This window comes from Pantherophis guttatus, chromosome 4, assembly GCF_059756535.1.
Source record: "Pantherophis guttatus breed Tessera chromosome 4, ASM5975653v1, whole genome shotgun sequence".
Taxonomy (NCBI): Eukaryota; Metazoa; Chordata; class Lepidosauria; order Squamata; family Colubridae; genus Pantherophis; species Pantherophis guttatus.
The window spans coordinates 26,821,353-26,845,598 of NC_142066.1; the positions used below are offsets into that span (position 1 = coordinate 26,821,353).

At 41.6% G+C, this 24,246-nt stretch overlaps 2 protein-coding genes across 4 annotated transcripts; both read left to right on the forward strand.

Annotated features, from left to right (window-relative positions):
* Positions 1-2,182: 2,182 nt before the first annotated feature.
* Positions 2,183-11,710, forward strand: KCTD13 (potassium channel tetramerization domain containing 13). Of its 3 annotated transcripts, none has more exons than XM_034419694.2 (7): positions 2,183-2,545; positions 4,187-4,454; positions 5,167-5,336; positions 6,732-6,821; positions 7,016-7,068; positions 7,206-7,401; positions 11,202-11,710. In XM_034419694.2, exons 2-7 carry the CDS (start codon positions 4,193-4,195, stop codon positions 11,442-11,444), a joined length of 1,014 nt encoding a protein of 337 aa, XP_034275585.1. In that variant the 5' UTR covers positions 2,183-2,545; positions 4,187-4,192; the 3' UTR covers positions 11,445-11,710. The 3 variants fall into 3 exon arrangements, with proteins under 3 accessions (XP_034275585.1, XP_060548800.1, XP_034275586.1); XM_060692817.2 differs by having other exon boundaries at positions 2,539-2,777; XM_034419695.3 differs by lacking the exon at positions 2,183-2,545 and adding an exon at positions 2,739-3,189.
* A 5,974-nt stretch (positions 11,711-17,684) lies between these two features.
* LOC117666767 (uncharacterized) lies at positions 17,685-23,317 on the forward strand. The gene is made up of 4 exons (XM_034419693.3): positions 17,685-19,265; positions 21,030-21,860; positions 22,237-22,269; positions 22,966-23,317. The coding sequence occupies exons 1-4, from the start codon at positions 19,154-19,156 to the stop codon at positions 23,013-23,015; spliced, it is 1,026 nt and encodes a 341-aa protein (XP_034275584.1). The 5' UTR covers positions 17,685-19,153; the 3' UTR covers positions 23,016-23,317.
* Positions 23,318-24,246: the final 929 nt, after the last annotated feature.

Sequence of the window (24,246 nt, forward strand, 5' to 3'; positions counted from 1 at the left end):
CATCCTACATTAAAATTTGGGTGTAGCCAGCCTACAATGATTATTTTGTATTTTAAAAAACATTGGCCCAGTTAACCAGCTTTTGTAGATGATAAAAGTTTGGAATATGTCCCCTCATTGCTAATGGTCAAGAATAACCGGTGCTCCTGGATTCCCTAGCTTTATTCCAGAATTAGAGTTGCTGTTCTGCTTTGCGTGTTGTGTTTTGGATTCACAGAAAGTAGTACAATTTTTTTTTTAAATGGTTTGACTAATAACTCCCATGAAGCCAAATGTCTATCAAGATTCTCAGTCATCCAGGTCATGATTGTCCCAAAGGTGTTTTTTTCAAAGGCAACTGAACCTGAAGCCAATTGTATATACTAGTAAATTTTTGATTCAAATGATGCTTCCTCTTTAAAATCTTTGCAGAGCACGCAGTCAAGAAAAATCGAGTGAGGTTTTATTAATCTAATTTGAAAGAATCTTGGCAAAGGTATGGGTAATATATGGGAACACACTAAACAACTGTATTCTCACCTGAAATACTTAAGCTTCTTAAAATGCACATGTAGCATTTACTGACCTGCTAAAGCAGGGGTGTCAAACTTATGGCCAGATATGTCACGCATTGGCCACGCCCACTCCCGGTTTAGCAAAGGGGGGAAAGTTGTGATACATCACGTGATGACAGGTCGTGAGTTTGACAACCCTGTGCTAAAGCAAAGGAATACCAAGCGGTCTCAATGGATTGAACACTTCTGATTTTTGATTACTGGATTTCTACCAGCCACCCTTCCAAGCTCAGCAAAACACAGTTGGCAAGGTTATAATGAAATAGGTAGGGATACATATTTCTGAGATTTGAATCATAGTAGCTTCTGCTCCAAATATGGTAATGTCCAAAGGGAAATAGAAGGGAATGCTATTGCTCTTGCTATAAAGCATACCTCTTGTGATCCAGTGAGATGCTCAAGACTTGAAATTTGGTGTCTGTGTGACATGAGTCTTTGTAGCCATCAATTTGGTACTGGACTTGTCCCAGCCATTGCTTTCCATCTGGTCATCAGTTTCTTTAAAGTGATATTTTCCAACCAGGTTCTCTCCGTTTCTTTCCACCAATCAAGCCCATTCAAAGGATGTTCATCCCAAATTGTATAGTTAAAAGTCTGTAGAGATAGATTCTCAATCACAGTTGTCCCAAAGGTGCTTTTTCAGGAGATAACTGGACTTTTTTGTTTTTTCTTTTGAAGACGTTGAATGCTGTGGAAGTAGGAATGGATTTCCAAAGGGGGGGGGATTGCAGACTATAGGAATCAGGAGCACCACTCAGGTGACCCTGAAGACACAGATAAACCTCCAAGTGCTTCAATGGCCCTCTAACAGGATGCAAAAGACCAGCTGTCTGCAAGGAATATAAATCCTTCCATTCCCCAGTATCCTGTCAGAGCTGATGAAGCTTCTTGGATGAGAAGCAAAATGTCTTCAAAAAAAAACCCAGTCCAGTTGCCTCCTGAAAAAGTACCTTTGGGATTAACAATAGAAACTTCTCAATTGTGGTCATATGTCAAGGGCTACCTGTGCCATGTTTTACAATCACGAGTCTTGTGGCACCTTAAAAAGAACACACAAATATAGTTCACACATGTAGTGGACCGCTAATCAGAAGTAATATTCATCTTTAATGCTGCAATATTTTTTTTATGGAGCACAAAATAACAAAGGAGATCTGGGAACGGTTTCCAAGAATATTCTCTTGCCCTCAGCCTAAATAAGTGGCTTCACATAACATGTTCAATCTTTATTAACTATTGAATTCATGCAACATACTGTACTTCAAAGCTTCTATGATCTGGCTCACACAAAAGCTTCTATAGCATAGATCGTGTGTAGGCATCCCAAAATGCAATGACCTCCACAGATTAAATCTGTTGGGGGGTGTCACTGAATTAAATTCGTTCTGCGTGGCCCCAGCCATAATTTACCAGCAGGAGAAATCAAAAATTATGTGCAAGTACAATTACTCAAATGTTGACTTTTAGCTTCAAACAACCTATAAAAATCAGTCCAGGGTCAGAGTCAGACTGCCCCACCCCCGTTGCCTAATGAGAGACAAGAGTGGCACCGCCCAGATGCGCAGAGGAGGGGCACGGCTCTCCCCCTCCCCCAGCCGATCGCGCTACCACGACGTGCGGCTCAGCTCCTGCGCATGCGCCCTCCAGCAACCTCGATTGACTTACGTCTTCCATCACTCCTTTGACCCTTCACTGCGGACGCGATTTCACTTTCTGCGCAGGCGCAGCTTTACTGCCACCCGTGGGAGGGTGGAGTAAAGAAAGTCAACCAGCCTCTATCTCGTTTTAAGCAAGCGGGTACCCGGATGTACAGAGTAACTGTTCCATGGGGGAGGGGGGGCGCGCGACGGGGCGTTTGGGAGCATGCGCACTGTCGCCCTCCGTTCATCTTTCCCTTGGGTCGAGGCATCCTGCGGAGCTGCTGCCCCGGAGTCCAGGCGGGGCTAAAGGGGAGGGGCCTGGCTTGAGCCCACCCTGCTCCCGTGGGGGAGGTGAGTGGATCAGGTGGTGGGGTGGGCGAGGTCGGAGTGCGGCAGGAAAAGGATGCCGTATCTGGGCTGCAGAAACCAGAACTACCACAAGATGGCAGCAAAGCAGCATAAAGAACCTCAATCATTTGCTGGCCCGGGAATTGCACCCAAGATTTCTCTCCCTGAGTGGAAAGGAAGCCCCCATAGGAGAAGCAATTGGCTCCATTGTGGTGGAGCCAATGCAAGGAAAAAGGTTGGCGAAAGGGAGATCCTGGCACTTGGAGAATTTAAATAGGTTTTAGACTTGGAAAATGGACTTGTCCATAGCCGAAGCTGTCACTTCCAATATGTATTGATATTCTGCTTTTCTCACATGCAGGAACACCGTAAGATCCCAGTCAAGAAAATCAATAGTAGTAATAATAAATAATGCAAGAGTGAATAAAGACAGCCTGGTGGTGGGCAGGCAGGAAAATGAATACAGTAACTTCTGGGCAGCACAAGGGTTGGGCACAAGGGCAGCAGGGTGGAGCCAGACAGTACAAGGAAATGATCCCGCTGGGCAGGGATGTTGGGGCAAAGACCAGTTAGCACAAAGTTGAAGGCAAACCCATTGTTTCCTATTAGCAGTTCCAGGTGTGTGGAGTCTCACACAGAAGCAGAAGGTAGGTTGGGATGTGCTAGATCTCTGGGTGGACCCCATCTTCTAATATCTTAATACCCCCCCTCCCCAATTGGTGCTCTGTGAATTTACTGGACCAACTCCTGTGATGTTTGACAATCAGTATAGCTGAGTAGATCGCGGCCATTCAGTGCCAGCATCTCTTGGAGGCAACTGCTTGGGTGGGAAGGTGGCTCAATCACTCTTGAAACCTAAAGGCAGTTCCTTTCAGTTAAATTCTGGGGGGGGGGGGAGAGAGCAAGAAGGGGATTTGTGTGTGATTTATGGGGGTGGATTGTGATACTGATCACTAGTTCCAGGGCCGGATTTAGATGAAAAGAGGCCCTAGGCTATTCCACTTATGAGGCCCTTTCACCTATAGTGAAAGTGTAATTTTAATTTTGCTAACAATTTGAATGTAGGCCCCTCTTGATCTTGAGGCCCTAGGCTGAAGCCTAGTTAGCCTATAGGAAAATCCGGCCCTGACTAGTTCCTGGTTTGAGCGTATGTCTAGTTAGTGCCTTGAGTGCCTTTGCCTTGAGTTGATTTTACCCAACGTCAAACAAGCAAGTCACTATATGGTTTAGCAGTGTGATATGTCACCCCAATCATTCTCCTTTGTGAGCTCTTAGTGAAAGGGATTACTTCCTATTTGGCTCCAGTTAGTAACCTATAAAGCAGATCCCATAAGCTTGAATGGTATCCATTGCTGCTAGCTGCGTTATGGAATGAATCCAGTTTTTCTTGCAGAGGGTACATACAAAGGGGGGGGGAGGTGATAATAAATGGCAGAGCTGCAGGGAGACATTTGGCCAAATAATACTGGAAATAAATTTGCTGGGAGAATTTCCAAGCCTGCATCTTGTTTCTTTTTAAAAACAAACAAAAATGGACTGCCTTTTAGAGAAAGTCAAAAAAGGATTCCCAAATGCTTCAGCTAATGCTCCGTGCAGGAAATCTGCTGTTGGTAGGTCTCCTCACTCAGTTTCTCTTTTCTGTAGGTGGCTATGTCAGCTGAGGCCACAACAGATTCATCCCCATCCCTGGAGAATTGTGCTCCATTGGTCCTAACCCAGCACCGACGGGATGGCAGGGGTGGGGTAACCGAGGTGACTTTGGATCTCAAGCCCCTGAATCCCAGCAGCAAGTACGTCAAGCTCAATGTGGGAGGATCTCTGCATTACACCACCGTGCAGACCCTGACCAAGCAAGATACCATGCTCAAGGCCATGTTCAGTGGCCGAATGGAAGTCCTCACAGATAGTGAAGGTATGAGTCTCAGCTTGCCCCATCTCTCCCATAGCTAGAAATGGGATTTTTTGCACGATGGGAGATTGCGTTGGGGGTTCATCCAAGGTGGTTCCCAGAGAGCCCTTGGAAAATTTCAGGGTGACTTACTTCAGAGAAGGTTTTTCTAACCTCAGCAACTTTTAAGAGGTGTGGACTTTGATTCTCAGAATTCCCCAGCCAGCCACACTTTATACTTCCTGGAGATGTCCCTCCCATCCAAGTATTAGCCAGGCCAGACAAGATCAACCAAATGCTGCCACTTGCCAAGGCATAATATCCAAAGCAGATTCATAAAAAAGATTCAATTAGGTCTAGGGTTGTTACATTTTCTTTTTTGAGATATGAAGTACATTGTAAGCCCAGAATTAATTAAAAGAAGAATTTGTTCTTCTAACATCAACACAATCTTGTATCAGTGCAAATAATAATAATAATGTATCTTTCCCTCTAAGCCATTTTAGAATGGGGAGGTCACCTAAGTAGATCCTTCATTCTACAGCAGGGTTTTTCGGTTTTGACAACTTTGAAGACTTGTAGACTTCAATTCCTAAAATTCCCTGGCCTGCATAGTTGGCTTTTGAATTCTGGGAGTTGAAGTCCATATATCTTAAAGTTGCCAAGATTGGGAAATCCTGGTCTACAGCATTTTTAACCCATTAATTTTACGGACTAAAATTAACTGCTTTTCCAGGTTGGATCTTGATTGACCGAAGCGGCCGCCATTTTGGAACTATTTTGAATTATTTGCGAGATGGTTCAGTATCTCTTCCAGAGTCACAGCGGGAGCTGGAGGAAGTGTTGTGTGAAGCCCGGTACTATCTGATCCAAGGTTTGGTTGAGGACTGCCAGCTTGCACTACAGGTGAGGGTAGCTGGGCTGAGAAATTAGAAGGTCAAATAATGACTTCCTTGAGACTCATAGACCTTAGAAGAGATGACAAGAGAGGAAAGCACAATCTGTCCTGTCTGCCTAGAAGGAACCAATGGCTTTACCAGAATGTGCTCTCCTGGTGATTATTTCACTTGGGCCCTGTCCCCAGTAGTATCTCAGTGTCTTCTAACATCATCCAGCCATTATAGTCTCACTTGGCAGCAATACAGAGGGTGATGTAATGGTTCCGCTATTGGAGTTGGAGACCCAACTTCTAGTCCATCCTCAGTCCTAGAAGCTCACTAGGTGACTTTGAGCCAGTCTTCTCTCAGCCCGAAAGCTGGGCTGCTATAGTGAGGAAGGTGCTAGCTGAGAGGTTCCCCCTTTAGTCATGGAAGCACCCTGGTTGACTTTGAGTTAATACTATTGTCTCAGCCTTACCTACTTCGTAGAATTGTAGTTAAAATGAAAAAAGGGTAAAGGGAGACATTTTAAGAGTTATATAAAGGTAAAAAAATTGATTCTTTAATCATCTTTTTCTTTCCATATTCTTTTCCATTCTGTTTTAATAGAATTCTGGGTCATTTAAATTGCATTACCAAAAAAAAGAGAGAAAGAACTCACTAGATATTACATGAAAAACATAGATACCTACATTCATATTACATATATTCTCCCATTTTTGTGTATGTTTATATTTAGTATCTATGAAGAAAAACTATATTAGAAAAGCATATAATTTTCAAGTGTTCCCTTTTTAAATTTCTGTTAGACCCTATGCCAGGTGTGTCCAGCCCACAAGCCATATGCAGCCCTGGATAGCTAGTAATGCAGCCCAAGATGATCATAAACTTTTAAGATTATGTCCATTCACACACATTAACTACGTTATATGTATTTTATATGTGACCTAAGACAATTTCTCTTCACTTAATGCAGCTTGGGCAAGCCAAAAGGTTGGACATACGTCTTCTCTGCCTTTTAGTTCTAAATCTTCCTTGAGCATACAGTGACTTGGTTTACATCAGTTTCTTTTCAAACTTGGCAATTGTATGATATGTGAATCTCAATTCCCAGAAATCCCCAGCCTGAATGCTAGCTGGGGAATTTTGGGAGTTGAAGCCCACTCATCTTAAAGTTGCCAGGTTTGAAAAAAAATTGTTTACACATTACTCTGCACCGTGGTACAATTTTTTTAATTGAGTCCACTTGTGCAAACACAGTGATTGTTTTCTAAGCCATTGTTTATGGCTTAACAGCTTTTGTGGATCCACTCAATTATGGCTTATTCACAAATCTGTTTTAGTATGATGTATGAATCTGTTTAGTACATCTGTAAATAATGAATAGAAAGTCTAGAAAAATATTTGTTTCTCTCCTTCCTAGCAAAAAAGTGAAGCCTATGATCCTCTTTGCCATATCCCCATGGTGACATCTCCCAAGGAAGAGCAGCAGATCATCTCAAGATGTTCCAAGGTAAGGAGGCTGAGAAGTCACACAAGTTTTACCTCAGGAAATCATAGAGATCAGGCAAACTTAAGTGTCTTGGATGTATGTCCTCATGTATCAAGGTATCAAGGCATGTTAGAGTTCTTGTAAATGCAGTCTTCTCCATCCCCCAATAGGGGTGATGATCTTCAATTTATTCATATCTCTCGCCTTCCTTTTAGCCTGTGGTGAAGTTACTGCATAACAGAAGTAATAACAAGTATTCCTATACCAGGTAAGCTATGGTCCTGTTGTCAGAATAGGATGACCTTGAGGTTGTTGCTATCTCCCAGGTCATCCATTGGTCCCATTTCTTTAGTAGTATCTACACCACTGTTTTCTTCTTTCCCCCACCCACCCTACCCTCCAAAGTAACTCTGATGACAACTTACTGAAGAATATTGAACTGTTTGACAAACTAGCTCTGAGATTCAATGGACGAGTGCTTTTCATCAAAGATGTTCTTGGGGATGAGATCTGCTGCTGGTCATTCTATGGGCAGGGCCGCAAGATTGCGGAGGTTTGCTGTACTTCCATTGTCTATGCCACCGAAAAAAAGCAGACCAAGGTAAGGTGTGGCCAGTCCTCAGGCCTCCAAATACGAAGCTTTGATTTTCTAATACAGGTAGTCTCAACGTATGACCATAGTTGAGCCCAACATTTCTGTTGCTAAGTGAGAAATTTGTTAAGTGAGTTTTGCCCCATTTTGCCACGTTAAGTGAATCACTGTAGTTATTGAATTAATAGCACGCTTGTTGAGCTAATTTGGTTTCTCCATTGACTTTGCTTGTCAGAAGGTTGCAGAAGGTATCAAGACGTCAGGACACTACAACCGTCATTAATGTGCGTCAATTACCATTTTTCTAAATCAATCCCATAACCAAAATTTTTCCTCCATGCTACCATCGATTCTTTAACCTGGTCTTCTTCCAATTTTAACTCTAGCAAAAACCCATACAGCTTTTTAATAATATGATCATCAGATCCCATTAAAATCTTATCCAAATTAGTCAAAGCATTGTAAAACCCTTCTTGCTTACAATCTTCTCGATACCTAGAAAATATTGCATATATGAAAACCAATCCATCTTAAATCCCTGTTCCTCTAGTTCCTGTTTTAATTTGAGTTCACCCTTTTCATCCAATAGTTCACTATACCTAATAGTTTGTTCCTTTCTAAATATTACGGGATAAGAAAAAGCCTCTGCTGTGGATATCCAAACAGGTATTTTCAAATAATAAAGGTTTTTAACGTCCTCCCAATTCAGCCATAAAGCTTCACTTATTTGATGTCTTCTGAAATACCCTTGTATTTTTGTGCATGCCAACCCATCAACAAATCATGTCCCTCCAAATTTAAGTCTAGTATTCCTCAGAGTTATCCATTCTTTCACCCATGTTAAACTTGCAGCTTAATAGTACCATTCAAAATTGGGCAGACCGAAGCCCCCCCTTGATTTAGCATCTTGTAATAACTTTAACTTTATTCTCACCTTTTTCCTTTGCCATATATATCTTGTTATCATTTTATCTAAGTCTATAAAAAATTCTTTATCCAACTTGATTGGAATTGTCTGAAATAAATGCGGGATTCTAGACAAGACATTCATCTTAATGGTTGAAATCCTACCAATCAAAGACAATTGTAAATTGCCCCATTTCAACAAATCTTGTCCTATCTGTTGTTTAAGCTTGTTGTAATTGTTTTCTTTCAAAGCACTACATCTTGGTGTTAAATGTATCCCCAAGGTATTTCACTTTGTTTGTAATCTGCATTTTCAAAATCTCCATCAACTCTTCTTTCTGTTTTTTCAACATATTTTTAGTCATTACTTTCATTTTATCCTTGTTAATTTTCAAACCAGCTACTTTTCCAAAATCTCCAATAATTTCTATTAATTTACTTATTGTTGTTAATGGTTCTTCAATAATAAAAACCAAATCATCTGCAAAACCTTGGAGCTTGTATTCTTCCTTTCGAATCTTCATGCCCTTTATCTCTTTGTCTCCTCTGACATGTCTATTTAAAACTTCTAATGTCAATATAAACAACAATGGGGATAAAGGACATCCTTGACTCGTGCCCTTTTCTATTTCAATCGCATCCATTTGTTTAGAGTAGATAGTTTCAATGGCCTGTACAAATTTCCTCCCAAAGACCATTCTTTCCATTTGAAGGGTCATAAACTGCCAGTTAACGTTGTCAAAGGCTTTTTGCGCATCTAGAAAAACTAAAGCCATCTGCTTTTCAGGGTGTGCTTCATAATACTCTAAAGTGTCCAAGATTATTCTTATGTTGTCCCTAATTTGTCTTTTTGGAAGAAATCCATTTCGATCCGAATGTATGAAATTATTTAAGTATCTCTTAAGTCTCTCCACCAATATTGAAGCAAAAATTTTGTAGTCCGAGTTTAACAAGGATATAGGTCCTTGTTAATTTGTTGTGTGTCTGTATCTTCTTTATGAATCAAAGTAATATATGCCTCGATCCATGATTTGGGTATTTCCTTCTTTATCATCACTTCATTCATCACCTCCAGTAATGGGATGGTCAAAGGTTCTTGTAATGTCTTATAATATTCAGCTGGTAGGCCATCAGGCCCTGGTGCTTTGCCATTTTTTTGTTTCTTAATTGCTTCTATTAACTCCATCATTGTTATGTTTCCTTCCAACATCTCCTCAATATCTTTACTAATCTGAGGTAATTTTGCATCTTGTAAGTACTTGGACACTTCCTCCTCCTCTATTGTCTCTCTTTTATAAAGTTTTCTGTAAAACTCATGTATAATCTTTCCCATCTCTTTATGTCCAAATTTACTTTCCCCTTGTTCATCAATAAGGTGTGTTATGTTCCTCAATTCTCTTTCCTTTTTCAATTTACATGCTAGCCATCTGCCTGGTTTATTTGCATTTTCAAAATAATTTTGTTTAGCACTTCTTATCTTCTGAGCCAGTTCTTCCTTCTCCAACAGATCCATTTTATGTTTTACTGTATTCATTTTAATTTTGACAATCTTCTTATGTGGATCATTCTGAAGTTCCTTCTCAAGTCTTACAATCGTCAGTCAGTGTTTTCAGTGTTAATCTTTTTTTTACATTCTTTTTTCTTGTATAATCTATAATTAATCCTCTAACAAATGCCTCCATTGTATCCAAGCGGATTTGTATAGATGTCTCATCTTTCTTGTTTTCCTTAAAGAAGAAGGCCAATTCTCTTTCCATCTTTTGCACAAACTCTTGCTCTTTTAATATTGTATTATTTAAAGTCCATCTAGCTCTTCTTTTTTGTCCTTTCCAAGTTATCATGCCGGGTTATGATCCGCCCATAAATTAGTTTCTATTTCCACATGTTCTATATTCAACAACAATTCCCTTGTTGACCATATCATGTCTAACCTGGACCACGATAAATGTCTGTCTGAATAAAATGGCAAAAATTGTGGTCTCATAACTATAAAATGACAATGTCTACAGCATATAAGGAAAATTTGTATAAAATGTTTTACAGGTGTGCATCAATTACCAAGTGTCTGAATTTTGATCATATGACCATGAAGATGCTACAAGGGTCATAAGTGTGAAAAATGGTCATAGGTCACTTTTTTCAGTGCCATTTTAACTTCGAACAGTCACTAAGTGAACAGTTGTTAAGTCAAGAACTACCTGTATGTGTGGTCCTTGACTTGCAGTTGTTTAGTAACCGTTCAGTTATGACAACCCCCCAAAAAGGTACTTATGATCCAGATTCTAAGTTTTAACATCTACTCCTCTCCCCCAGTCACATGATTACATTTTGGGCACTCAGCAGCAAGTCCCCATTTATGGCCGTTTGCAGCATTCTGCAGTCACGTGACCACAATTTAAAGCATCTTTTGCCAAAAACCAGAATTTGCTTCCAATGCCCACTGCAGATAATGTGTTTGCTTAACAACTGTGATGATTCATTGAACAACCACTATAGGGGAAAAAAAAAACCCTAAAAAAACTGAGTCAGTCACAGGACCCACCTAATCAGCATGACTTACAACTGTAATTCCAGGCTCAATTACAGCTGTAAGTTGAGGACTACTTATATGTTTTGGTGTCTTCATATGGGAATGTAAACTCTTAAAGAAAATAGCCTTTCCTAAATCCAATTAAACATGTAAGATGAAACTAGAACTCTGTCTAGTCCAGAATTCTGTCCTTGAGATAGCTAATGAGGGGCGTAAACTCACAGGAAGGACACAAGGAGGTAGTTACTTCTAGTTTGTGTTCTTCAGCAACTGGCATTGAGCATATTGCTAGAGGTTAATTACATTGCTCCCAGTTTGAACAGGGGATCCCATAGTGAGACTTGCTTCATCCTGCTTTCCCTTGGGTGTACAGGTCGAGTTTCCTGAAGCCCGGATCTTTGAAGAAACGCTGAACATCCTGATCTATGAGACACCACGGGTACCAGACAAGGCCCTCCTGGAAGCCACTGGAGGAGTTGCGGGTGGAGGCGGAGGCCCCCTCCGTGCTGGTGATGACGAAGATGGGCGGGAGCACCGCGTCCGGCGTATTCACGTCCGCAGGCACATTATGCATGACGAACGCCCTCATGGCCACCAGGCTGTTTTCAAAGACTGATCCAGCCTTGTTTCCAAGGTCCTCATCGCTCCAATTCTTCCGTGCCAAAGGAGGACCATTTTTCTTTTGATATTTAACCCAAGAGGGTCCTCTTTGGTGTTTGTGCTCTTTCTAAGTCTTTTATGTTCAAGGTCTTTTTAATATATATATATATATATATATGCATGTATATATATATATTCCTATTTTTTAACTAATTTGAGCACGTCTTCCCCTTCTCACCTACTTTTGTTGTGACAATAAAAGGCCTTGGTCGTTGTATAATTTATTGGAATGTTCTAATTATTGATTTGAGTCTTAATATCTGGCCTTCTCTTCCCAGCAGCCTGATCGGTCTGCCTTGTAATCCTTACAGTACACACAGGTTAAGATTGTGGTCTTTTCTTCACAGCTTCTTTAATCTGACTGCTTTCCTTTCAGAAAGGAGACTCCCATTTAGCTCTATTCTAATTATCCTTAGTCAGATGGCCTTATGGTTCCCTAAAGGCTGCTATAAACTTTATATCCTAGAACATTTTTAATACCAAAAGTAGATAAGATCAAATATGTATGTATAAGTCAAAATACCTATTTCGATTTAACTTTGGACTTACACTTTTAATGACTGCCATTTTGGTACCTAGTCAATATATTTTTCCATTTCTTTCTCAGCTGTCTAAGACAAGGTGCTGCCTAAACAAATTAATGTTGCTTATCTAGATGATAATATTATCACAAGGGTGTCAAACTGGCAGCCCACGGGCCAGATGCATCACATGCAGGCCACAACCACCCCAGCTCCACGAAGGGGAAAAATGTCATGAAACGTCACGTGATGGCAACGTGACGCCGTGAGTTTGACATTCGTGATCTAGATGATAATAACTAATTCTCCAGACTAGATTTTAGTGGGGTCTTTGCCTTCTAATATAACTGAATCCAAATTTCATCTGAAGTCTTTCCACCCGCTCACAATATAAGATATCTTTTAAAATGCTTTCCATCTTTAGTTTAGTAGGCATATGCTGTATATATAATTTTCCCATGCTTCTGGCCACAATCAAATGTAAGGTTTGTTAGAGAATTCTCCATTTATTTGGAACACCACAATACTTTATCCTGTATCACCCCAGTCCAACCTAACCCAGTATTTGAACTCCCCTTCTGTTTTCTGTTGGAATGGTACGCTGTTTCACATTAGATGTAGCAAATTGCTACAGGGCATTCCAGCAGCCCTTTAATCCAGTAATTTGATGGACTCTTTGGATATGCCTAATAATGGCAGTAAGGGGAGAGTTGAGATTATAATGAACTAATGTGTTATCTCAAGTTTTGCTGCCCCTCCCCAAATTCTTTCAGTATACCCTCTCCTCCCTGGAGGAGGTTATCTTGAATTAATTATTGTAATTTTGTATTTGTATAATTTATTTAAACTGCGGGTTTTTTTTCTATTAAATTATTGTAATAAAAGTTTCCTGCTTTAAAAAATAAATCTGTTGTCTATTATTTCTCTCTTTTCCAGGGGATGGGGAGATTCCTCAAGCAGCTATTCTATCCTAGGATATTTAGCACAGCTTTCATTCATCTGTCTAAGCCAGGGGGTTTGTCCTTTTCTTAATTTCAGATGCTACAATGGAGGTTTCTGGGTATAGTTAGCAAGGCATAAACCTAATCCCACATTTACCTGTTCTCTGTGTAGCCTTTCATGGAGAAGGCGAAAACCAAGCATATGGATATATTTCTCATCCAGTTCTAGATCTTTGAGAATCTACATTTGAAAAGGTGATGGGCTGTTAGTATGCCTTCTACATGAATCGAGTAAATCCATCCAATACATAAGAAAGAGAGGTTGCTGTAAAGGATTACATTAGACTTAGAATAATGATCACTTTAAATGTACACTAATTAGCATATGTTAAAATGATTTTTTGTTGCATACAGCTCTCAAAAGTTCACCACCTCCAATATACACTACATAAACATGACAAATAAAACGTATGCATATATTCACATATATGACACAGAGAAACAACACGTCTAGTTCGGATGAGTACATGAGTAGCTTACTTCATTTTTTAAAAAACTACTCTGATGGCTTTATATCTGTAATTTGTGGAGAGTATACACAAAAAACTTGATTAAGAACACAGAACATAACCTCAAGTGACAGAAGTTCAAAAGTCATTTTAGAAAGTATTACTTCACAAGAATAGTAGTGGAAGCTTGGAAGCTATTTCCAGCAGAGGTAGTGAGTCAGTCATTAATAAAAGTTTGAACATGCTAGAGATAAATGTGTCTCATCCATTTTTTTTTTTAAAAAATAAAAATTTAAATAAAAAATAAAACGAAAAAAATGCAAAGGTAGACTCAGTGGACCATTGAGTCTTTTTCTGCCGTAAGTTTCCTATGTTTCTATCTGAGATATATATTACTTCTTTTTCCTAACCTAATGTCCTCAACATGGTTTTTACTTCCATTCCCACGAATCCTATTTTTCATAGTCAATTGTCATAAAGACTTCAAAACTGGAAACCAAGCTCAGATTGATAGATCCTTATATTAAGATTGGATACAGCATTCCAGACATACATTTGCAGGAACATTTATGCAAGGAGTATTCCAAAATACTGTTTTAGCAACAATGTATAGGCTGTAGTGATAGGCAACAGTGATAAAGATGCAGTCACTTCTAAATTTTAAGGACTTCATATATCATCTGTCTGTCTGTTAACTTTGACTCTTCACAACTGTCTGGACAAGTCCTTGCTGTTTTCTTGGCAACATTTTCAAAAGTGGTTTACCACTGCCCTCTTTCTATGGCTGAGAGAGACTGGCCATAAAGTTATTCAGCTAGTTTTGCCTGAAATGGAACTAGAACTCTTGTTCTTTAGATTTCTAACCTGAGCCCTTAGCCACCAAACCAAACTGCTTCTGAGACAGTGATACTGCATTTAAAAGTATATCTCAAACTGCAATAGAAGCACTTGGCTTGCCTTTGAACATAACTGATATTTGAGGGATCCTTGGTTCTCTTCGAGCTTGCTTGTTTTCTTGAAGACATTTTACTACACAAATTAGGCATTTGACAAAGTAGAAGGCATTCAACAAAGTAGATCACAACCTACATCTTCGTGAGCTAGAAAAAAGTAGGATAGATAGCTTCAGATTTGCAACTCAGTTCAGTGATGCAGTGGATGTGATGTGCCAGTACCTGGAGGCTGTGAGGGTCTGGATAGGAGTCAACAGGCTCAGACTTAACCCAGACAAGTCCGAGTGGCTATGGGTATTGCCTCCTAAAGACTATGTTGATTGTCCATCCTTGGTTCTGGGGGGGGGGAGAAATTGTGCCCCTCAGAACAGGCTCGCAATTTGGGTGTCCTCCTAGACTCACAGCTAAGATTACAGCAACATCTGACAGTTGTGGCTAGGGGGACCTTTGCACAGGTTCGCCTGGTACACCAATTGCGACCCTACTTGGATTGGGAGGCTCTCCTCACAGTCACTCATGCCCTTGTCACCTCATGGTTAGATTATTGCAACGCGCTCTACATGGGGCTACCCTTGAAAAGTGTTCGGAGACTACAGTTGGTCCAGAATGCAACCGCGCGAGCTATCATGGGTGTACCTAGATACACCCACATTACACCAATTCTCCGCGAGCTACACTGGCTCCCTATTGGTCTCCGGGCACAATTCAAGGTGTTGGTTATTACCTTTAAAGCCCTACATGGCTCAGGGCTAGGTTATCTTAGAGACTGCCTTCTACCACATAGCTCCCAGCAACCGGTAAGATCCCACAGAGTTGGTCTCCTCCGGGTCCCGTCAGCTAAATAATGCCGGCTGGCGGGTCCACGGGGGAAGGCCTTCTCTGTGGCTGCCCCAGCTCTCTGGAACCAGTTACCTCCTGAGGTCCGGACCACACTCACCCTATTGGCCTTCCAAAAAGCGGTGAAGACCTGGCTTTTCTGGCAGGCCTGGGGCCGTTGATCTCGCTGTTGCGATCTTGTGAGATCCGGCCATGAATGGTGTGAATGGGTTTTAATGTTTTAATTTTTAAATGTTTTTATAATGGTTTTCTAAATTCATTGTAAGCCGCCCTGAGTCTCCGGAGAAGGGCAGCATATAAATTGAACTAATAAATAAATAATAATAAATAAATAAACTGGCTGACAAATCATACTCAACGAGTAGTCCTTAATGGGTGTAAGTCTACATGAAGAGAAGTAAGCAGTGGGGTGCCACAAGGTTCCGTCTTAGGCCCAATACTCTTCAATATCTTCATAAACAACTTAGATGAGGGAATAGAAGGGGAACTTATCAAATTTGCAGATGATACTAAGCTGGCAGGAATAGCTAATACCCTAGAAGATAGGCAAGATCCAGATGAATCTTGACAGACGTGAACACTGGGCCCTATCTAACAAAATGAAATTCAATGTAGAGAAAAGTAAAGCCCTACACTTAGATAAGAAAAACCAAAAGCACACATATAAACTGGGTGAAACCAAGCTTAATAGCAGTGACTGTGAGAAGGATCTTGGAGTCTTAGTGGACAATCAGCTAAATATGAGCCAGCAGTGTGCAGTGGCAGCCAAAAAAGCCAATGCAATCCTAAATTGCATTAACAGAGGGATACAATTAAGATCAAGTGAGGTACTAATACCGCTCTGTAAAGCCCTAGTAAGACCACACCTAGATGTACTGCATCCAGTTTTGGTCACACTATAAAAAAAAATGTTAAGACTCTAGAAAAAGTGCAGAGAAGAGCAACCAGGATGATTAGGGGACTGGAAGCTAAAACATACAATGAATGGTTGCAGGAACTGGGCATGGCTAGTTTAGTGAAGAGAAGGACCGGGGAGACATGATAGCAGTGTTCCAATATTTGAGGGGCTGCCACAGAGAGGAAACGGTCAAGCTATTTTCCAAAGCACCTGAAGGCCAGACAAGGAATAATGGATGGAAACTGACCAAGGAGAGATTCAACCTGGAAATGAGGAGGAACTTTCTGACAGCGAGAACAATCAACCTTCGAAAGTTGTGGGAGCTTCATAACTTGAGACTTTCAAGAACAGATTGGACTGCCATTTGTCAGAAATTGTGCAGGGTCTCCTGCTTGAGCAGGGATTGGACTAGATGACCTACAAGGTTCCTTCCAATTCTGTTACTCTGTTAAATCTGTTAGGTAACATCAACCACCAAACTGAAGAGATCAGCAAGGGTTCCTCATTTCAACACTGATCTACAAATGTTCTCTTTTACTGGAACTGATAATTTTATTCCACCAGATTTTGTTGTTGCACAAAGATAAGTTCTTTTTCCCTGCTTATATATCTATCTCATTTAATTGCTACTCCAAATTTAAGTAGCGGCAATTACAAGTTTTTCCTAACAAGCGGTGATAAAAATAGACAAATATGTACTAAGGGACTAAAATGAATGAAGTAGGTTGGAAAGATCATTTCTTCCCAAAGAAGTTTGGTTGGTCCTTAGTGTTGTAATTAATCTGAAACTTTGCAGGTTGACTGCTAAACACTGCTGCATACAATCTTTCATAAATTTATAATAATTTGCAAACCCACTGGGCTACAAAAAATATGTTTTGCAAGGATGTGAGAAAGAGAGGAAAAAACAACTGATAGGAGGGATCAAAGGGATTATAGTTGGTTTTTGATTTAGATAAATCAGGATGGCAAGAATCGGTCCATGCATTCAAGAGTTGAAGATTAAGGAGCTGAACTTAATCAACCAAATAACCTGTTCTAATTACTCAAACGTAAATCCTTGGAATGTCTTTCCTAAATAAACACACCTGTGGGTAAGTGAAAGAGCCAACCCACTGAAATCAAGGTGTAGAGTGTCAAAGAGGTGGCCTTGGATCAAATATTCAGAAACTGTTATGCAAGCAAAAAAAAAAAAAAGGATAGCAGCATTCTTAAATTCTGAGAATAGACATCCATAGTGTTAAGAACAGACCCAAGTCAGACTCTCCCTGACTCCCTGGAGGGTAAGGCAGAGAAGAGAAAAAGCAGTCAGACTTGCAGGATTCCGTTATTGCAGCCTAACAATAATTACAGTTCCAGTCCTCCAGAGAAGTTGATTGTTGGATCTGATCCACCTGGTGCGGTTGATCACCTACCGGTGGAAACTATTCGGAGGCAGGTGGCGTAGGAACTCAGGTGTTCCATGTTAATAGTGGGCAGACCCAAATTCTAATCCCGCCCCGGCCAGGGAAGCTTACACGGAGACTTTGGGCCAGCCCATTCCACTTCGCAGAGGGAGGGAGCAACTATGGACAAAGTTCCTGTAACAAAAAGCTGGGCAGGAATCTAATTATTCTAAATGTCGTGCGAATGTGGTTTTAGGCGCGCCACCTTCCTCTGGGAAGCGTCGAAAGAAAGCTCACCAGCAAGACCCAGAGAGCCTCGCCCTCCCGCGGCCACGTGACACCAGGAGAATCACGGGACGAGGCCGGCCCACGTGCTTGGAGAGCCCCCACCCCGGAAGCCGCCCTGCGCTGGGAGGTCACATGATCCGAGGAGGCCAAAGGGGGAAACCGGTCACGTGGCGGGGGCTGGCTGGCTGGCTGGCTGAATGTGCCGGGCGGGCTTGGGGGGAATTGCCTGGGCCTGAGGAAAGCGGCGGGCGGGAGCAGAGAGCTTGGAGCGCAGCGGGGCCCGGTTCTGAAGGTCGGGGCGGGGCAGCGGGAGCCTTGGAGCAAAGCTTGGCGGTGGGGCTTTCCTCGAGGGGAGCCTTTTCGGGTTTCGGGTCGAGGTTCCTGGCAGCCTTTTTTTCGGGGGGAGCCGGAGGTAGGGCTCGCTCTCCCTCTCTCTCCCTCTTCTCCTTCTTCTCCTTCTCCTTCTTCTTCTTTTTTCTTTTCTTTCTTTTGGACGGGGAGTTTAGCTGGGCCTCCCGCGGACGAATTGGAGCGGGCGGACCGTAACGGAAATCCGCCAGCCCTCCGAAAAAGCGGGGAGGCGGCTTGGATCGGGCTTTTGGGAGCCGCTCTAGAGGGCAGCAGAGCTCCGGGCAAAGGAAGGGTGGAAGTCGCATTGGGTGTGGGGCTCGCGAGGAAAATCCTCGGAGAGGGAAGAGGCGTTTTTCAGGCGGCCCGCCGGTGCAGCCGCTGCTTTTGTTACGGTTGCGGAGAGGTGGATTCCGGGAAGGGGGATCGCGGCCTTGGTGCGGAGTAAACGCAGGAAGGGGAGAAATTGAGGGTTTTTTGTTTGCTTGCTTGTTCGTTTTTTTGAGGCCGCTGAGCCCGAGACTAGGGAATCTGCTGCGCATGTGTGTTTTGTAAGCTTTGCACAAGAGTTTGTAGGAGGTCGTTTACTGGAGGGGAAGCGGGGGGGGGTGGGGGTGGTGGAGAGAAAGTTTAGGGTGTTGAAGCAAAAGGCACGGTGAAGAATAACGAGCGTGGGTACCGGTACTAGATAACCCATTTCACTCTCTCCGGAAGCACCGCAAATTTGGAGGAGCAGGGCAGGAAATCTGGGGATTTCACTGGAGAAGCTTCTACAGTTTGAGTGGCTTTCTGTAGTTCCCAACAAGTGGCGCAGTTCCCAATCTTGTTAGTTTTGAGAACGTTTTAATAGTGTAGAAAAGGAGTCAACACCAGGAAGCTTATATTTTCTTTAAAAAGCGAAGAGTTGGAGCTGGACTTCAGTCAGGCCCCTGGGTGGTCAATATCTTTCACCTCCTTGACCTACATTCAAGCCCAGGTAGAGGCCATGCAGAAAGAAGAACTGGGCATGGATGAGAATCGCAACCCGGAGGAAGAATTGCGTCTCCTGGGGGGAAAGAAGGAGAAATGCCATAATCTCAACAACCGTATCCGAACAGGTAACTAAGCCACTGGCCAATATTTTATGTTCTAAATTGTTTGAATCTATTACAAGGCTTGCAAAAATCCATGTGCCTAGGCATTCAGGTCTTTGCCATTTGGTTTCAACATTAAAACTGTTGAAAGGTTTCTCAGTTATGCTCCCAAAGGAGCTTTTTAGCTTCACTACCCATCACCAAATTTTTGCATGAATCTCTTAACCCGTAAACCCTAGGAATTACTCTGATCAATGCTTTATCCAGCATAAGAGTGTATTCATATTTCAGTTGTTGTTGTTGCCTTAACAATAAACTTTCAGTGGAATCCCTCCAAGCCAGCTACCTTGCTTTTCTTCTCTTGATAGACTCAATATTAGTCTTATCCTAAATCACCAATTGCCCTAAATTTTCACAGAACCATGGGCTTCTCTCATTACTGAATAATTATAAATTTTTCCCACAATTTTTTAATATGTTAAGTATCTTCTGTTTGAAGACACTTAATTGCCTTAAAACCTGATTCTAATCACACTCTATTCTTTTGTAATGAACGGGGTGTTCCCCCTTTTATTTTTTTTATACCTCTGTGTATCTTTTGACTGGAGATGGCTTTACTGCAGTGGCCATGAAAATATTTCAAAAAAAATCCAGTGTGTATTAGATGCATCCTTTCTTGTCCATTGAAAAAGGTGCAGTTGTCTGCTACTTTAGCTTATGTACTGATTTGGCATATAAAACATTTAAATCAACCTTCTCTTCCAACATGGGGGGGGGGAAGCAGTTTGTTTAGAATAAAAAGTTTAGAATCCTTTGGACACTTGGTTTTATTTTGTGGTTTCTCAGTTTGCTGGAGACGGTTTCACAATTGTGTTGTGAAGACATTTTTATCTCTTGAAGGGGATTGAAAGGTTTGAGTTTATGTGATGCACTTTGACATGAAAGTCTTGTGTTCATCAACTTGATCAGTTGCCATTACTGATTAGGAAAAGCATTAAGTGAATGAACTGATAGAGGAATCACTCCATTTCTCCCATTTTTCTGTCTTGCTTCTGTGCCATGTGTGAAGGAAGAAAAAAACAGTTTCTTCCCCACCACCCTGTTGATGGTTTTATCAAACCTCAAGAATTGTATTCTGAGTCCTTCTTTAGGCTTAGAGGTAGGATGCTTTTCTGACAAGAATGTGAAGATAGCTCACTGGCCTATTTAATCCAAAAAAGTTGTCTAGGTTAGAAGCTTCTTATCACAGAAAGTTAAACAAGGAAAATAAGTGTTCAGTAAAATCTGTTTTAGATTTTAACATTTGTTGAACCCATATCATAGCACAGATATTTCATTATTATATTCTCTTTATTTTGCAGTGGCAACACCATTATTTTTCTTGAAAACTAATATTGCTTGAGAGATTTAGCAGCTTCAAGGGCAGCTTTTTAATGAATGAGAGCTGTAGCTATTGGGCATTCTCCCATTCCACCTTGAGAAATAACCATAATGGCAATAGGAAGCTAAATTTCAGCATCTGGTTTATTCATAAAACTGAATAATCTAGGAACAAAATGCCCTGTACAAATACATGGATGCTAGCCTGAAATGACTTAGCACCTTCTATTATTGAACCTTCTAATGCTAATGCAGCAATCTATAGGGAAGGCAGCTGGGGGGGGGGGGGAGAAGAAATGGTTTTTTCCCCACCTCAAAAGACCTTCAGTGAAATAGTTTAAAGGGGGGAAACATATTTGTATTCTGCAGTTAGTGATAATAGATCTCAAATTTGCTTTCCTTCCTCAGGATCATGGGAGTCAAATGGATATACTGCAAGTTCTGAGATAGTTGATGAGCCCAGTGTTCCCCTGAGTCCTTCCAACAGCCTTAACATCCGCAATCTCCAGCTGTCTGAGCGAGACCCTCCCCAGCATACCCGCCGTTATCCTCCTAATTTCCATCATGGCCGGCCCTTCCGTCCTGCCTACCGCAAAACTTATCGAGGCAATCCCTCAGACCGCAAGGAATGGGGACCTAGCACTAATGGCCACCACTGTGCTCCAGAGGGTCTTTCCAATGGGAGATGGCAGCATCGACGCCGTGGCTATTCTGACTCACCCTCCCCATTGTCTTCCCCTGAATTGGAACGAGTCAGTACTATCAAAGCCAGTGAGAAGCCTGCTGTTACATTTAATGCCTCCAGTGTAACCACTGAGGAATCCGAAAAGGAAACATGGTCACTCTTTCGGCCCCTTCCTGCTTTCCCAGTTGATAGCAGCAGTGCCAGGATCATTCCCAAGATCTCTTATGCCAGCAAGCTGAAAGAGAACTTGGATCAACCAGGCAAAGCCTGCCATGTTCCAGCCTCGGCTGTCCGCACCACTAATAGCCTCCCCAACTGTGTCTTGGCGCCACCCCCCTGCAGTCCCCCACCAACCGATAGCAGTCGGCGGCAGCACCTCGGAGCCATCTTCCAAAATGAGTGGGGCCTCTCCTTTATCAATGAGCCAGGAGCCGGGCATGGAGGGGGTGGTGGAACGGCACCAGTCAAGGAGACAGAAAATGCAGATGCTGAAGCTTGTTGGGAAAACATGGAAGCCAATGACTGGCAGGCTGCAAGAAATTATCACTTTGAAGGTAAGATAGCCTTAAGAATACAGTACTGCACAAGGAAAGGGATGTCTGCATGTTTTGAGGCTATTAATCTATTGGTAGCAGAATATATTGAGCAACTTTCAATCATAAGACACATTTTAGGTGCATAGAAATTGAGTCAGGGTTCTCAGTTTTGTTAAATAATGCAGGGAGCTGGACATGTGGTTTATTTATTTTTATTATTAGTTTGATTTATATATGGTTGCTGCACATCTGGACCAGCTTTTTTCAATTGAATTAAAATTTAGAAACTTCCTGTTGGACAATAAAGACAATCAGAGGGACTTATAGTAGGTATTCTTTAGGAATAAAATACAGTAATGCTTGACTTCTAATCTTTTTTCTTCTCCCGATACAGAGTGGAGCCATATATGGGAGCTACATAGTCAAGGTAAGCAGTGGAAGAACTTTCTTTTAGAATTCTTAGATGAATATACATTCTGAAATGGTGGTGCAGCTAAACTAGTAATGACTACTCTAATTGCATAAGTAGCTATTTTAAGCTTGAATGGGGATTATATGGGATCTGTGCTGTATTTTCATACTACTAAAGTTGGTTGAAATTAAGGATTGTATTTAAGGACTAGTCCCTCTAATGGTTCGATGTTTGCAAGAGAGTACAATTACATGAAGTAAAGGTTTGCAAGTGGAAAGTAAATTGGAGAACGGTGGAGGAATCATAGGAAAAGGATGTGCTGCTCCCCTATTGAATGCCCTTTTATATGCTGATGACCATAGCTGTGCTGGCTGGGGATCCTGGGAGTCCAAAATGTTTCTGCCCAATGGTAGATACATTTGTACAAGCACAAAAAGAAACGAGCAAAACAGGTGGGAGCAATCTCACAATCAGGTGGGAGCAACAGCAGAGTAATGCTGTTCTAATTTTGTACCCAAGATTCTATTTTTATGGGAAAATTGTATAGATTGAAGCAGATATGTAGAGGGCATCTTTTAAGCACCCATTTGTTTTGGAAGAGGAGTATATCTTGCAAAAGCATAGAGCTGGAAATTTGTGCACTACCCATGTAGCATCTCTCTTTAAAGATACATTTTTCACAATACTTTCCATTTTTATATTTTCTTCTAGCTCCTAGCAGAGTGATGGTCTACTCGGAAACCTTGGATGGAAAGGGTTAATTCCATGAATATCCAGGGGAAGCACCGCTAAGATATGGGGGGTGTATGGGGAGAGGCAAGGCAACCCACCCAACCCTCTTGAAGATTGGAGAGTCCAGGCATCTTGAAAGGGGAAGCAATGCCACCTGCCTACCTCCCTTCCCTTGCTGTATTAGCCTAAATTGTCTTGGGTGAGGCTCATGCCTCACCCATTCCCCACCATCTCTCTCTATCTCTGATTCAACGCTCTGGTTTTTAATTTCTTCACATGGAATTTAATTTCTCTGGATTCCCCTGAAAATAAAGGCAAAAAAAAAAAAAAAGAATTTATTTAAATTCATTTCACTTGCCATAGCAGTGTCTTACTTCTTAACACAGAACATTCGTGTGCTGCCACCAGGATAAGGAAATGGCAGTAAGAATAGCTGGCTGTGCTAAAAGGGACACAAACGGGATATTTCGAAATAGATGAAAATTTTCCATGAGTTCTTTCAACCTCATAGAGTATCTTGGAAGTTTTATTAGATGAGACATAGTCAGCTAAGAAATAACGTGAGTGTAATTTCTTAATTTGGCTTTGCTGCCCTTCAAATTGCTACAATGCAAATGCTACTTAACTCATGAAATTTCCAGCCCTTTCCCTTTAGTTTTCTAACATGTTTAGCAAGCTATAGTGCTTACTGAGCACCAAAGAATCTACAGTAGTTCTAAGGGGGGAAGATATAAGATTGCATCTCAGTGATATATGAAAGGAATCCTTTGCTGCTGGCTTTCATTTATTTGACCCTATTGTATGAAGTAATGCAATTTAACCTAATTAGCTACCTGATCTGGAACATCTTTAATATAAACGAGCCTTGTTTTTTTTTTAAGTGTTACTCTGCTTATAAAAATTCTCAGCTTAAAAATAATAAAATCTTGGCTCTCCCAAGTAACCAGGAGAAGTCACTGAATAAAAAGTAACTCCTTGGTTTCCCAACCTAAGAGGAAAGGGCTGCTTATTCAAGAAAAATAACACGGGAGGGTGGACAGGCAAAATTGAACGACTTCTAACGGTTACCTCAAACTATTTTTCCCCCATGTTCAGCCTGAACTCCCTCAAATGCGCGCGGTAACCCTCAGTCAAAATGGCTCTCGGAAGATAGAGTGCTCCACTGGGGGGCGGGGGCGGGGGGGGAGAGAAGAGCTCCGATTCTTGGAAGATACGATCTCCCGTCAACCTGTTCCGGAGTGGGGCGTGAGCATCCACGTA